At 36.2% G+C, this 16513-nt stretch overlaps 1 protein-coding gene across 3 annotated transcripts in view; it reads left to right on the top strand.

Moving 5' to 3' along the window:
* The window catches only part of ZNF326 (zinc finger protein 326), a 37507-nt gene extending 22657 nt beyond the window's left edge, over nt 1-14850 (top strand). For all 3 annotated transcript variants that reach the window (XM_070592457.1, XM_070592455.1, XM_070592456.1), the window contains 5 exons: nt 2624-2771; nt 3931-4030; nt 6005-6135; nt 8165-8260; nt 13630-14850. In XM_070592457.1, the coding sequence (XP_070448558.1) occupies nt 2624-2771; nt 3931-4030; nt 6005-6135; nt 8165-8260; nt 13630-14013 (859 nt within the window). In that variant the 3' untranslated portion in view covers nt 14014-14850. The remainder of the gene's footprint in view (nt 1-2623; nt 2772-3930; nt 4031-6004; nt 6136-8164; nt 8261-13629) is intronic.
* The last annotated feature ends 1663 nt before the right edge of the window (nt 14851-16513 follow it).

Genomic DNA, 16513 nt, shown 5'->3' with positions numbered 1-16513 from the left:
TGAATTCCCATTTTTTTAGTGTCTTTTTTTTTTTTAGTAAAGATTGGCACCTGAGCTAACAACTGTTGCCAATCTTCTTTTTTCTTTTTTTAATTGCTTTTTCTCCCCAAATCCCCCCAGTACATAGTTGTATATTTTTTAGTTGTGGGTCCTTCTAGCTGTGGCGTGTGGGATGCCGCATCAACATGGCCTGATGAGCGGTGCCATGTCCGCGCCCAGGGTCCAAATTGGCGAAACCCCGGGCCGCTGAAGCGGAGCGTGCGAACTTAACCTCTTGGCCACGGGGCTGTCCCCTAGAGTGTCTTTGATTTTAGTCTGCTAGGTATTACTTGTGTAACTTTTGTGTCCAGCTTTAATAATCTTTTCCTATGCTCTTTCTGGTTTGTTACTCCTAATTTGTTGGGACCTGTGAAAGAGTAGGATTAAGCTTATTAAGAATTAACCCATAAAAAGAAGTTCTAGTTTTAAGGGGCAGCTATTTTTAGTTCTTGTATCTCTCTCCCTCCGATGTAATTCCTTCTTTTGACAGGGGTAATCGGCTTAGGTACTTTGGTGAGGAAATAAATTGAAATGAACACTTTGTGTCAAACGTGTAGGAGTCTGAAGATGATTTTACATTGTAAGATTAATTTTTCTATTTAATTATCCTGTGAATACTTTCCCCATTAAAAATGATAGATTTGGATATGATGTATCGATGTTAATGTAATAAATGTTGTGATTTGGAGAAAATAAAAGAACTGAACTTTCATTTAGCTGTTTTCTCCATAACTCTAAATATAAAATCTGATGGCACAACCAAAAGAATGTCAGTTCAGTTAAGTTGCCATTTTAGGATAAGAATCCTTTAAAATAGTCTAAAATTATTTTAATTTACCAGAGCAGTTTTACTTTGAGTTAGGAGGATAAGAGATTGACAGTAAATAACTATTCTTGTGATATGTTCTTTTTGGATATTTGAATGCTTTCAATATAATAAAGAGGATGAGAAGGTGAGGGAACCTGTGAGGAAAGGGATGGGTGTCTGAGGGATGTGGACAAACAGCAGTATGTGCAGAAGAGTGTATGGTCAAAAGAGAATGCAGAGTGCTCTTACGGGAGATGACTTCTAAATAGGAGTGCAGGGAAGTCAGGGAGACGGATGGAGCTGGTATTTGAACTGATTTAGGAATCAAGGGTTGCAGTCAAAGTTGTCAGGCAGCCCAGGTAGAGGGCATGACTTGAGGTAAAAGCAAAGGAACAGGAGTGTTTCATTGATATTCAGGAAATGGAAAGCTATGTGGATTGAAAATGACTCCAGTCGGGGTAAAAGGTGTAATCTAATTTAAACATTTATTGAAGGCATACTGTATGCCAGATATTGTTAAAGGTATTAGTGGGTAAAGCCAAAAAGAGAGAGAGAAGAGATTAAGAGCTTTGTTAAACGACAATTGAAAATGTTTTAACTGTTTCTGGAACCTTAAGGAGCCATGAAGCCTTTTGAGCAGTAATGTGGCTGTTGCCTCCTTTTGGAAGTAATAATTAATTGAATAATTATTTTGTGCCCGGAACTGTTCTAAGGGCTCTATATGTATTAATTTTTTTTAATCCTCGTGATAATTCTGTGAGGGTTCTCATCTCATTAAGCTGAGAAAACTGAGGTCTAGAGAAGTTAAGTAACTTGCCCAAGGTCACAGAAAGGGGCTAGGATGTAAACCCGAGAATGGGCTCCAGACCCCACACTCTTAACCAGGAAAAGAAATCTTAATAGTAGTGTAAGGAATTAATGAAATGAAAAGGACTTTATCTGACATTTGAGCAATTTCTCATTTTTTCAGTTTCCCATTTCTTTCATTTTCTGTTTCTAAAAATTTAATTTGCTGTTTACTTAAAGAATGAGTTGTTTTAAAATTAGCCCACAATTAGATGTGAATTCCTCCTCTGTATAGAGGAAATCTAATAGAATTTAGATTTGTTATTTGAGAGAAAATGGAGACTGGAGACAGAGAAACCAGTTGGGAAACTGTTGTCATAATTAAAGGAAAAGAAAATAACAAGAATATATAAGATAGGAACAGTTAAATGGTAGAAAAAGGGGAAATTCATTCTGGGATGGCACGTAAACTTCTAAATGTGTGCATTTGTCCAGCCCAGGCCTATTAGTCATCCTCAAGTGGCCTTTAGAGGATAGGACTTTTAATTACCCAGGAGCTCCAAGGGAGTGAATTATGGTTGTCTGGTGTTCCACCTGGCTTTGTTGATACTGCCTTAGTGGTTTGGAAGCTTGAGGATGGAACAGAGTGTAAAATAAGTAGTGGAACTTTGGAACTCGTTACTTCTTGAGGTTTACTTTGGCTTTCTAACTGGTCTAGGCTTGAAGTGGATAGCTTAGGACTAGATTAAGTGGATAACACTGATTCCCTCTTTCATACGCAGAAGTTCCTGGGTGGGCCAGAAATGCAAAGTGGTATAATGATAGTATTGTCCATATAGGTACTTAAAGAAACACTGTTTTTCTGACTTAAACTAAATTACTTCAGAAAATGGAAGAAAGGAAATCATTTATGCTGGTAATTAGTTTCATTGCTATATTCTTATGAACTCTTTCTAAGTAAATAAAAGAAAACTTTTTTTTTCCTTATAGAATGGCATTCACATGTTCATTTTGTAAATTTCGAACATTTGAAGAAAAAGATATTGAACTGCATCTGGAAAGTTCTTCACATCAGGAAACATTAGATCATATTCAGAAACAAACCAAGTTTGATAAAGTAGTTATGGAGTTTTTGCATGTAAGTAGCTGTTTTTGAAATGAAGAAGACACTCTCTGACATTTCAATTTCTTATTTTTTCAGTTTCCCATCTCTTTCATTTTATGTTTCTAAAAATTTAATTTGCTCTATACTTAAAGGATGAGTCGTTTTAAAATTAGCCCAGAATTAGATGTGAATTCTTCCTCTGTAATAGAGTTTAGATTTGTTATTTGAGGGAAGATTTTACATTTTTCAGAGTAGTTTCTGGCAGAGGTGTCAGGAAAAGAATTCCTTTAACAACTATTTGTTGGTGTAGAATCAGCTATCATCCTTTGAGAGACTATGTACCTCGTGTTGTGCTGGGTATTTTCATTTAAGCCTGCTAGCAACTCCTTTTTATCACAAGAGATCATGCTCAGAGCAGTTTAGTGACTTTCAGTAAGTGGCAGAGTCTGCTTACTGAATTCAGAGCCAGGGAGCCTGCTGGGTGTTTGTTTAGTGTCCTTTGTATTATCAGTGTGTGGTCATCAGTTCAACAGTTTTTCTTGAATACTTAAGGAAGGTGTCGTGCAGATACTGAAGACACTCAAACTACCCTCAGTGAACTAACAATAACAGGAAATAGAACACACTCACACATACACAGATGACACGGTTAAGTGAAAGAGCCAAGAATGATAGTGTGGGTAGAAGGGGTTTCGAGAAGAGGAGGATAGTTAGGGCCAGGGATGCTTAAGGAATGGGCTAGAGCTGGCCTGCTAGTTGTACATACAATTAATTTGGGCAGAAGAAATGGAATTGTTAGAAGGTTAGAAATACAGTGATCATTCGTTCCTCTATATCCTTGCAGAATTGTATCCCTTCATTAAAATTTTTTTCTATAATTTTATTCCTTAACTGGTTCCTTGCTGTCATTTAAGACTTAAGTACTCACCTGCCCTGAGAAGACCTCTTGACTATTCCTACTGTGTTTGATCTCTTTTTCTCTATATACTTGAAATACATTTTGAAAAGTGAAGACTTTTTGTAGTTTCTTAGTATTTTATGGTATCTTTTCAACTAAAGTGTAAGCTCCTTGAGAACAGATATTAGTTCTTATATAACAGGTATTGTTGTCTTCCACAGGCTGAGCATGGTACTAAGCTTATACTCAGTGCTCACTGAAAACATTTTGGATTCTTCCTGTTTTGTTTTCTAGGAATGTATGGTGAATAAATTCAAGAAAACATCTATTCGTAAGCAACAGACAAATAATCAAACAGAAGCAGTCAAAGTAATTGAAAAAGATGTTATGGAAGGTGAGTGTTTAACCAAATTGTTTTAGAAATTTACATGTACGTTTTACATACCATAGCCCGTTTGAATGTAAGTGATGCCCACTAGAGTGATACAGCACATGGTTCTGTGTGGTAGTCCTGAGTAGGTTATCAGAAATGAATTCCTTTGACTTTCTGTTCTCATGCTTACAAATTATCACTACTTACCCTTACATCTTTCACTTAAGTTTTAGACGAGAAATCAGCTGTACCTCTAGGTGGAAGATACTTCTTCTTTGGCCCTCTTATTCCTTCTCATCTCCTTAAGGACTTTTGCTCAAATATTGAACTCGTCTCTTCTGTTTTTCAATCTTTTCTTCTCTTTTGATTCTGTTTCTGAAGCCTATGCTCTTATCTTAAAAAACAAACAAACAAAACCCAAAAAACGAAGGAAAAGAAAGGAAAAACAGACACTAGTTCCCCTGAAACCTGCCTTTCTTTTTAAACAATCATACTTCTTTCAGCATAGTCCACACTAGTCTCTGTTTCTTCACTTCTCATTTATTGCTTTACTCACAAGTAGACAACTTTCTGCTACCATTAGTCTACTGACACTACTCTGACAGAGGTTACCAACACCAACTTCAATATGTTCTTTTGAATTATCTTACTTCTGCAGCATTTTTCACTGATAACGCTATTCTTCCTGAATCTGTTTCCTCCCTTAGTTTCCGTGGTATCTCACTACCCTGATGTGCTTTTTATTCCTTTGTCATTTTTCTCTTTGTGCTATTTTTCCCCACCAGGCTTTTAGAAGTTGATATTTCCCAGTATTCTGTCATTAGTCCCATTATCATCTCTCTTTATATTCCTTCCTGATGAATTCATTTTCTTACAGAGGTTAAATTAACATCTATATGTTAATCACTTATACATCTATAACACAGATCTCTCTTCTGAACTCTGATCTCATACATCCAACTGCCTACTGATGTCTTTCTTCAGCAGTGCCGCAAAATCAACATATCCAAAAAAATACCCTCTTCTTGAGCATGCCCCACTCCATAAAGAATACAAAACAAAAATTCAACAAGTATCTCCTTTATCTTGGAAAGTGGCCTCGCCATAAAAGACACAAGTATGAAATTAATCCTAAGTACTCACTTTTACTTTCTCTGTCTGTAGCAGTGTCTCCTATTGGTTCTCTCCTTTAAATATCTTCCAGATCTGTTTCTTTACCTCCTCTTTAAATATTGCATTTGCTCAAATCTTTATCTGTTCTCTTGATAATTGTAGTATTTTCCTAACTAGTTTCCTTACTTCCAGTCTTTCTTGTCTCTAATTCTACTACATGATTTCATTACTTCAGGAATTTTCAGTGGCTCCCTCATCCTCTGCAGGGTGAAGTTCTAATTCCTGGGCATGGCATGCAAAGCTCTTCATGATCTAGACCCTACTCTTTTTCTCTGTTAACATCTTTTGTCCCTTCTTTATGCTCTGTGCCCCAGCCATACTGAATTACTTGCAATTCCCAAAAAATACCGTTTTCTCTCACATCTTTCCCTTGAATATACTTATACCTTCTCCTGTAATAAACCTTGATCACCATTTTCAAGATCCAACATATTTTTTGTTGCTTATGAATCCAAGGTGGACACCTTTTCTCCATCCCTATCCACCCACAATCATAATCATGGAAATTCTTATTTTACTCTAAAATCAACATTTGTTTCCTTTTATGTTTTTGCGAAATGGACTTATAGGCCTCAGAGCATGATGGTATAACATGATTAGGCAATATAATATAATTAAACTTTATGATTTTAATGTTTTATCCATATATGCAGATTTATAAGATGTAGAAAACTCAACATAAACAAACCTATAGACTCTGATCTTTTTTTGGAAGAAGGGCTATAAGTAATCATGGAAGTGAAATAGTAAAAACTCGATTTGTCAGAAATAGGAATATATGAATCATTACTTTTCTTACTGATAATTGAATTCCTTTTGTAGGTGTTACTGCAGATGATCACATGATGAAAGTCGAGACTGTTCACTGCAGTGCGTGTAGTGTGTATATCCCTGCTTTACATAGTTCAGTTCAGCAGCACTTAAAATCCCCTGATCATATCAAGGGGAAGCAGGTAAGTTTTGATCTATCTTAATGAAGTCATTGAGTTATTCATCAATCCTTTATCATCGTTTAAAGGTTGTTGCTTCACACCTACCTACTCGAGGCCAATCCTGTTAATCTCATGTGTGACTGTTACCGAACCAAAAGTGGATTCGCCCCTTGGCGAGTTACAGTCAGACTCTTGACCATAAGTAGTTGTCACACAAAGTAGAAGTTAGTTGCAGCAAATAGGAAGCCATGGCTGTCTTCAAACAGAGGAAAGCTGGGGCCTTTTATTTTGGATGGGGAACGAATATTCAATAGGGAGAGGTGGGCATTCGCTTCTGCAGGCTCATTTGGAAAACATGCTTCCACATGTACTGCAGGTTATGGTAATAAGTCCTGAGTTGGTGCAGCAGAGGAGATCTTAGCATTAAAAATGAGGCGAAGGCCATAGGCCTGGCTCTTGTGGTGGGGCTTGCCCTGGTTCAGGGTGGTTGGTGATTGCATCTTTTCAACAGTTAAATTCTTCCTAACCTGCCTTTGTGATCCTCAGGGCAATTAGTTGGGTGACATGACTAACTGTAAAAATACCTAGAGAGACAGTGTGTGTAATGGTTAAGATTGTCAGCTCTGGAGCAGGACTTTCTGGGTTTGAATTCTGCTTCAGTACATAACGTGTGTTAAACAAGTAAATTAACTTTATCTGTTTCCTTATATAAAATGGGGATGGAGAATCATTCTACTCTTGTGTGACTTTTAAAGGATTAGGTTAATTAAAATATAAAAGACACTTAAAATAGTACCTGGTACATAGTAAGCATTCAGGAAATCATAGCTGTTGTTGAACTATTCCTTTTATTATTAACATTTTTTTTAAGTTGGTAAAAAATGGTTTTATGAGTGTGTGCATGTGTGAGTTTTAGAACAAAAAAGAAAGTAAAGGTTTGATTATAATATACATTTCTCTGATGGTTGGGAAAAATAATTAAAAAACTAGGATTATCATAATTATAATATATATTATGTATGTAATATATAATATATAATATATTAGTAAATTTGAGTAGAATTTACTCAGAAATTGTAGAAGAATTTACTGTTTTCTTTTTGATTAGCATATTTTGGTTTCTATGTTGGTTGGTTTTATTTAGTCAGATTTACTTCAAATAAAAAATGTTTATATTGTGGGACATTAGTTTGAAAAGCATATTTAAAAATTTAAATATTAAAGACTTAAGCTTTTTTGTTTGTTTTTGTTTGGCGAGGAAGATTATCCCTAAGCTAACATCTGTGCCAGTCTTCCTCTATTTTGAATGTGGGATGCTGCCACAGCATGGCTTGATGAGCCGTGTGTAGGTCCGTGCCCAGGATCTGTATCCATGAACCCCAGGCCGCGGAAGTGGAGCATGTGAACTTAGCACTGTGCCACTGGGCTGGCCCTAAAGATTTAAGTTTTAGATAGAACATACCTGGGTCTTAAATTCATATTTTGCGTCAATGTGAACCTCATTTAACTCAGATTTTTTTTAGCCACTTTGAGCACATATAATCTTTTAAAAATCTTTGTTCTTTCATTTCTCTTTTGATGTTTCCTTGACACCTTTTTGGCAACTAGACATTCTATATTATTACTTTTCCTCCTTTGTATAATACAGTCTTGTGATAACTACAGCCCAGAGGAAGATGATTACTCCTAACAGTATGAAAAATTATTCCTTCTGTTATGATAGCATGAAAGTTAATAGTTGGAGTAGTTGGAGCTGGGGGAGGTGGGTGTAGAATAGAGAGGAGAGAAAGCAACTGTCTAGTAGACCTAGACTTAGAGTATTTGGTGACTGAGTGATTTCGTTGCAGCAGGTTGGCTTATTGAATCTTGTTTTAATCCATAGGTGATTTAGATTATGGTCACAGTAGCTGCTGTTGCTTTATAGCTTAATTTGCCAGAAAGTAAATCATTTAAATCTAAAGAATTGAGCATACAGTGTTTTTTAATTATGGAAATATATTTCATGGCATGGTTTTCAAGTGCATACCTCCTTGTGTTCTATTTTTCATAGGCTTATAAGGAACAAATAAAAAGAGAGAGTGTCTTGACTGCTACAAGCATTTTAAATAATCCAATAGTGAAGGCACGATATGAACGTTTTGTTAAGGTAAGATTTTAGGACAAAAACTTACTTCTTAGGTTATATTGTAGTATTGTAATAATTAAATGGTGACATAGTAACTCTTTGTGATATTTAAATATAGTACAACATTGCGAATAATTTTACATCGTATCTTGTACATAGATAAAACATCTTATTTCCCAGTTATTGGGATTTGTGATGGGAGAAAGCAATAAGCCATTCCTCTTTCATCCTCTTTCTAGCTCTGGATCATTTGAGAGATACACAATCATCTGATAGAAGATCAGAATGTCAGCTTTATTCTTGATTTTTTAAAAAAAGGATGACTTGAAGGATATGTCTTAGATGTGTAGTTAATCTGGACCTTCTAATATATTTCACTCCCAAGTCAGATAGCCTTACATACCCCCAGCCTGTTACTGGGTCAGCTAAGCAGCAACAGGCTTCCCCTAGTGTACCACATGACATAGAACAGACTAGAATGTATCCTTTCTGTTACTAGGAAGACCCAAAAGAAGGGGACCCAGGAGAGATGGAGTTGTGCACGTCCATTTCTTCTTCCAAGCCTACTAATTGGATAAGGCATTCCTCTTCCTTGGATAAAAAATTTAGGGGGAAAGCAGGAGATCAGATATGTTGCTTCAGAAAAAGCTCCCTCATGGAATCAGGAGGCCAGGAGAAAGGAAGTTTGCCCCTAATGTTAGGAAACTCATAGAGTGAAAGATGTGAAAAATTAGGTATACCTGACCCATTGCTTCTCAGAATTTTTACCATATATTATTTAGGTAATCCTTTGCATAAAATCATTTTTTAAATATTATGAACACTTATCGTACAAAGACGAACTTAACTGTTATTCAGGAAATTAATAGAAATAAATTTTAGAGGTTAGTGTGTGAGTCTTTATGAAACAGTACCTCATTTAAAATCATCCTACACTGGAGAGAGATGTTATGTTGAAGATTTACAGAAGTTTGTTATAGTCGTGTGTTGCTCGATGACGGGACCTTCTGAGAAATGCGTGTTAGGTGATTTTGTTGTTGTCTGAACATCACACTATGTGCTCACACAAACCTCGATGGTATAGTCTGCTACACATCTAGGCTGTATGATACTAATCTTAGGGGACCACTGTCTATATGTGGTTTGTTGTTGACTGAAAGGTTGTTATGTGGTGCACGACAGTATTTACATCAGTAACTAAATTTTTATATAACTGTTGTATAGATTTGAGGGGTTTTGTTTATTTTGGCTATCGTGATGATTAACAGGTACTCTGTGAAGAAGCCTGATATGTATTTAATCACCATTTAAATGATCTCTCAACCAAGTGACTTCCAAGCTAAATAAATATCAGTTCTTTCCACTTGTTCCTTAGGGGCCTAGTTTCTGCTTTGTTAATCGTATTTGTCACTATTTACTACATTCTTGACACTACTTTTAAAAAGTGAATGCAGGGGCCAGTTCAGTAGCACAGTGGTTAAGTTCACGTGCTCTACTTCGGTGGCGTGGGATTTGTGGGTTTGGATCCCAGGCACGGACCTGCACACTGCTCATCAACCCATGCTGTGGCGACGTCCCACATACAAAATAGAGGAAGATTGGCACATATGTTAGCTGAGGGCCAGTCTTCCTCAAGCAAAAAGAGGAGGATTGGCAACTGATGTTAGCTCGGGGCTAATTTTCCTCACCAAAAAAAAGAGAAAAAAGAGAAATCCAATTTTATGAGAGAGAAGGCATCAAAAAGATAACAGCATTATACCTCAAGTAGAAAAAAATAGATTTTTCTCCTTGCTGTATCACAAACTTTTGAGAAGTTAATGATAGCTATTGATGTATGAAAGTAATTTTTAATGAGAGAAGAATACAAGTTAGAATTTCTACATAGGATTTTCAGGCTACTCTTTAGAGTCACTTTATGGAATGAGAGACATCACTGGTGGGACTGGCTTGCTTATGTGCATATTGTGGAGAAAGTACCTGAACTGAGGAGAACTTCTGTAGGACCTTGTTACTCTAAATGTGATCCATGAACCAGCAGTAAAGGTGTCACTTTGAAGCTCATTAAAAATGCGGAGTTTCAGTTCATGTCCAGGCCTGGTGAATAAGAATCTTCATTTTGACAACATTCCAGTTGATTCATATGCATCTTAAAATTCAAGAAGCACTGATGTCACGTTACTTAGTGTGATTTCCCTTTGTTCGGCATTCCTGTCTGCTCTGTTCCCTGCTGTCATCCCCCAGAGTATCCTCTGCTCATGGTGAGCTCTGGTCATGGCTTAAAACTTTCACTTCCAAGTGCTCTCATTCTGACAAAATACCCTTTTTAATCTTTGTCCCATGAAACTAAGCAGTGCATCAGTTTCTCCCAATTCTTCAACTGTATCATCTTGTTCTGCCTTCACTCCCTGGCCTGGACGTGCTTGGAACAGTGCAGTGCTGCCCTTCTATAATTCCTTACTCGTTTGTTCTTCCACCCATTACCAGATCCCAGCACTGTGCCGTCTCTGGTTGGTGTTATTAACTGTCTGTCTTACTAAAACTATTGTGGAATTGTGCTAGTGCTATGTTTGCCACCTTTTCACTGCAGTTCACCATAATTTTACTTATTACCACTCAATTCAATATGCTTCCTTTAGTGACTATTTCAAACCTTTTCTACTCTTCACTTATCCAGATTTCATCCTCACTCCCCTCACTTCACAGATTCTCTCTTGTCTTAGGGAGATTGAGACCGTAAGATATGAACTCTGTAAGTTTTCTCCTTTCTGCCTTAGATTTGTGTGTCTTTCCCTCACCTTTATTGTTATCTATGAAGGAGAATACCCTTTTTTTGCCCTTTATCTGTGTTATTGTTTCATCAGTTATCTCTTTCCTTACTTGTATCTGATTTTTTTTCCTCTTTATTATTTTACTGTTCTTCCCCAAACAGACATGCTTATGAGTTCCCTAAACTAAAAATGATTTAACTTTTCCCAGACTCTGGCCCTCCCCATCCTATTATCTTTTCTCTTACCACCATACTGGAAAAGGTGGGTTACCCTGCCCTGTGCTCTTTACTTCCTGTGTATTATTCACTCTTTAACCTAATAGTTCTCAGTTGAAGATACAGTTGACTTTCAGTATCCATGGATTCCTCATCTGCAGATTCAACCAACCGCAGATTCAGCCATTCCTGGATCAAAAGACCTGTGATGGTTGTGTCTGTACTGAACATGTAGCGACTTTTTTCCTTGTCATTATTTCCTACACGATACAATATAACAACTATTTACATAATATTTGCATTGTGTTACATATTAGAAGTAATCTAGAGATGCTTTAAAGAATATGGGGGATGTGTATATATTATAAGCAAATACTGTGCCATTTTATGTAAGGGACTTGGGCATCTGCAGATTTTGGTATCTGCAGGGGTTCTGGAACCAATCCCCCTGGGGATACCGAGGGATGACTGTATGTAATTATAATCACTTGTGAGGCTAAAATCAAATAAGAAGCTGCCGAGGCCCTTTTTAAGACCTTCTGAATTAGGGTCTCAGGGTTCTCTGATAAATATCTCCCAAAGTACTTCTTAAATGTGCAGATTATCAGACTTCTCCCCTGGAAATTTTGATTCAGGAGATCTGAAATTGATTCAGAAATTTGTGTTTTTAGCGAGAGCTCCAGTACTTGACTAAATAAAAATCCTAGAGTGTAGGACCTGGGCCTGTGTTTTTTTTGCTGAGGAAGATTAACCCTGAGCTATCATCTGTTGCCAATCTTTTTTTGCTTGAGGAAGGTCAGCCCTGAGCTAACGTCTGTGCTAGTCTTCCTCCACTCTTTATGTGGGTTGCTGCATAGCTGACGAGTGGTATAGGTCCACACCTGGGATCTAAACCTGTGAACCTGGGCTGCCGAAGCAGAGTGTGCCGAACTTAACCACTAAACCACAGGGCAGGCCCCATGGGCCTGTGTATTTTGCGAGCTGCCCAGCAAATTGTGACGATTCGTTCTTGGGCAGTCATTGTTGTCTAACTTCCACTTACATCATACTTTTGAAACTGCTCAAAGAGTACCAGTCACCTAATTTTCAAATAAAAAATTTTAACATTTTATTGTTTTAAATGTACCAAAGTAAAGGGGTAGAATAATAAATCCATCAAGTACCCTCACTCAGCATTAATAATAATAAAGTCTAGTGACCTTTTTCAATTCTATGCTACTGTTACTTGTTTGCATCACTTGACACTGTTGATCTATCACTTATTCTTGAAACTTTGTTTTGCCAGATAATATTTTACTGTCCTGGCTTTCCTCCTGCATTGAGTGTTCCTTTTCCAACTTCTGCCCCCATGTATAGGCATTTTCATAGGGTTTTATTCTCAGCCCTTTTTTCCTCCTCCCCCCCAGGCTATCCTATTTAAGACCTTGGCTTCACTATTCACTTTCTGCTATCAGTGCACAAATCTAAATGTCTAACTTTGAACTCTCTTCTCTTTTCAGTTGCAAATTTATAGCTGCCTATTATTAGACATTTAGACATCTGAAATTCTAACTATATATAACGTATACCTGCTTTTTCCCCTTTCCCCATCCTACTTTACCTGTTCTGTTAGTGGTGTTGCTGCATCTTTTACACTTTCTTTTCCTAAGCTATTAGAGTAGCACCCTCACTAGCATTTCTGCTCTTGCTACTCCAGTTCATCCCGCACATTCCTACCTGGTTTGTCTGGAAGTATAGCACGAGCCTTACACTTCCCTGGTTAATAACACTCATTGCCTCTTCATTTCTTACTATATTAATATAGCCTTCTGATATGGTCCAGTTTTTGAGACTTTATCCAGATACATAATTCAAGTATTTAAATAAACTAAGATATTAAAATAAAATTATATTTGTGAATGTTTAATGAAGTAAAGATTTATCTACTTCTTTAAAGTAGAAGTAGGGCATGATATCTAATAGGTACCTGATTTTCATTTGAGTTTTAAAAAGTGCTTGATTTTCATTTGAGTTTTTTAAAGAGATCCTGCAACAGGAGTACATTGAATACTAGTTCAATTAGGTAGAACAGAAATCTTTGCTTCATCTGTTTTTTTCCTACCAAAACCCACATATATAAATATGTGTGTTTGTATATATATGTGTGTATATATATATATGATTTTAGAAATTCAGTTAAGAAAATGTGGACTTTAAGCATTCTAGTTTATGGAGTATAAAGTAATGACATCAGTCATTTATATACTCATGTTGGTATGAATAGGTACTCAATGAATAATAGATTTGTCATAAGTTAAAATAAAAAGCTTCAAATAGTGCTTATTTTTAATGATATAGCAAATACGAATTTCACTGATACAAAAATGAATGTGCTGATTTTCAGAACTATTTCTTCTCATGTTTTTAGGGTGAGAATCCTTTTGAAAATCAAGATCATTCTCAAGATCAACAAATAGAAGGAGATGAGGAAGAGGAAGAAAAGATTGATGAAACTATTGAAGAAGAGGAGGAGGAAGAGGAGGAAGAAGAGGAGGAAGTGGGGGAAGTAGAAGAAGTGGAGGAAGTAGAGGAAGTGGGAGAAGGTGGAGGAGTAGAGGAAGGGGGAGACATAGAGGAAGTGGGGGAAGGAGAGGCACTGGGGGAAGGAGAGACACTGGGGGAAGGAGAGGCACTGGGGGAAGGAGAGACACTGGGGGAAGGAGAGACACTGGGGGAAGGAGAGGGAGTAGAGGAAGAAGCAGCAAAGGAAGAGCCTATCAGCTTCCCTGTCGACCAATCTGAAGAAAATTAAATATGAGGTATTAGTCAGATTTAAAAGAAGCTTTAAATTTTTGTCCTAATGTGGAAAAGGGTAAGAATTTTAATAGTTTAAAATATGAGAGTTAACACCCATGTTGCATGCATTCCACACATTAAAATTTATTTTATATAATTTCTAAATGTTTGGCATTTGTTTAATAAAATGAAGGTAAGACTATTTTAGTTTAGTTTTTATAGTTATCAAACCTAGATTCGATAAATTGTATAATTTTTAAGCTTAATTTTTATTACTTTGTTGGTGTTAAGGATAACAGATGTGTATTGTTAGTATATCTATTCTAATCATTTGAACTTAAATGCTGCTCTTGGGAGTATATATTCAAGTGTGCATTAATGTTTTGAATACTTACCCTAGAAGAGATAAATTGGGCAAGTATTTTGTGCTCTGTGTATTTTTTTACTGCATTGGACATTAAATAGTAATTTGCGTTAAGACACGCTTAAAAGCTTTTTGTGACCATGTTTCCCTTTGTAGCAATAAAATGTTTTTTAGAAAAACTCTCTCCCTGAATTAGCAATTTTAAATGAAACAGAGTTCATTAATTAAATGAGTATTTAAAATCAGGACTTGCCTTAAAGTATGAGTTCAGCTCACAAGTATTTCAAGATGATTGAGAAGACTTGAATTACAGAAAAAATTTACCTCAATCATCATATTTTTAAAAAGTATGACTAAAATATTTTTTTTAACATATTTGAAATAGAGGTAAGTCTATAACTGACCTATGTATTTTTGTTTTAATTCATTCCTTTTATCTGTGCCTGTGTCAAATCTTGAAATCTTGACAATACATTTGAATACAAATAATTTTTCATAGTTGTGTTTGTTATTTTGTCATGTCTGTGTTTGGTTAAGGACCAAGAAGCTAACTATCACCTTTTTAAAAAAAGGCTTATTTTTCCCTTGAGTATTTCTCTCCTTTTTTTTTTTACTTTTTAAAGCTCATATGCTTGCGTCCTCAAAAAGAGAAGACAAGATTGATAGATGATCTATGTTCAAATGACTATCTATGTCACTGAAAAGCAGTGCTCTCCTTTCTTTGAATGTTTACTCTGGCCTCTTTTGAGAAGGGGACTCTTTCAGTGAAATTAGCTTCTCAAAATTCTGAGGCATTGAATGGATGAATATATGGGTACGTTAAGTAATTTTAAGGCATTAAGTGGGTGAATAGCATTTGTAGAATTTCACAGATAATTTCTTTTTTGCATACAACAAAGCTTTTAAAAATATATATATATATATATATATATTATTTTTTTTGCCAATATAGGTTTATTGTTGTGGGCTATATTTGCTTATCTTTAAGCTGGGAAAACCCAGTAGGCATTTATATCCACTTTCAGGGTTTTGGAGCCAAATAATAGAAGGTTCAGTTGAAGACTGGAGAAATTTGGATCCTATCTGGGAGTCTGTAATTACTGAAATAGGCTTCAGAAAGGCTTTTTGCTCAGGAATTCAAATTTTAAGGATAATAGGACTTGATGAACCCTCTTGTTTCTTCTTTATTTTAAAATATTTGTGGAAGGGCTGAGGTAAAAGGAGAATAGATCCGTTTGGGTTAGAATTAGTGGATTCTTTTGGCACTAAGTAGGGTGCTTTCTTAAAGAGCGCACTAGTAGTTTGATTGAGATGTGAAACTTTTGGAAAGAATCCTGTTTAATCAGAGTCTGTGTAACAACTTCTAAGTAAATGTTTTAGAATGAGAGATGATGTTTCAGTCAACGTTGGAGCACATAAATGATGGTGGTCCTGTAAGGTTAGTAGCATACAGCCTAAGTTTGCAGTAGGCTGTGCCGTCTAGGTTTGTGCAAGTGCACTCTGATGTTTACACAACAAAATTGCGTAATGACCCATTTCTCAGAACCCCTGTCATTAAGCAATGCATGACTCTAGTGATTTTTGTGGGAAACATATAAAAGCTTTTATTCAGACTAGCTTATTTGCGAGGTATTAACGAAGTGTATTTTGTTATTGTGCTTAATTCAGAGATTCAGATTTATGTATATCACATTGGATAATTTGTAGATAGGCAGTTTAGTTTGCAGGCAGATTAAATTTTGTAATCCTTAGTGTTTATATTTTCAGTACTTTTGTGATAAGGATTTATGTAATATCTGTAATAACTTTTCAAGTTCTGTTATCCAAGTATTATTTGTTTTCTTTATTACAAAGCTAAGCATGTAGTTGTAATAACCAAAGAAATTTATTTACAGCCTACACAGTTGTTTAAGCCAGATGCCTAGGGACTGTCCTAAATTCTTCTCTTTTTATCACCTCCTATCTCTAGTCTATCAGAAAGTCTGTGTTTTTTATTTCTAAAATTTATCTGCCCAGTCTTCCACCTCTGCTGCTACCAGCCCAGTTCAAGTCACCATCATCTCTTTCCTGGACTGTTGAAGTAGCTTGTTAACTAATCTTGCTTCCACTCTTATACCCTGCAAGATTCAGTTTTCCACATAGAACTACAGTC

This window comes from Equus przewalskii, chromosome 24 (genome assembly GCF_037783145.1).
Source record: "Equus przewalskii isolate Varuska chromosome 24, EquPr2, whole genome shotgun sequence".
In the NCBI taxonomy this organism is placed as follows: Eukaryota; Metazoa; Chordata; class Mammalia; order Perissodactyla; family Equidae; genus Equus; species Equus przewalskii.
The sequence above is the reverse complement of the archived record's forward strand: the minus strand, read 5'-3'. Positions and strand labels throughout refer to the sequence as shown.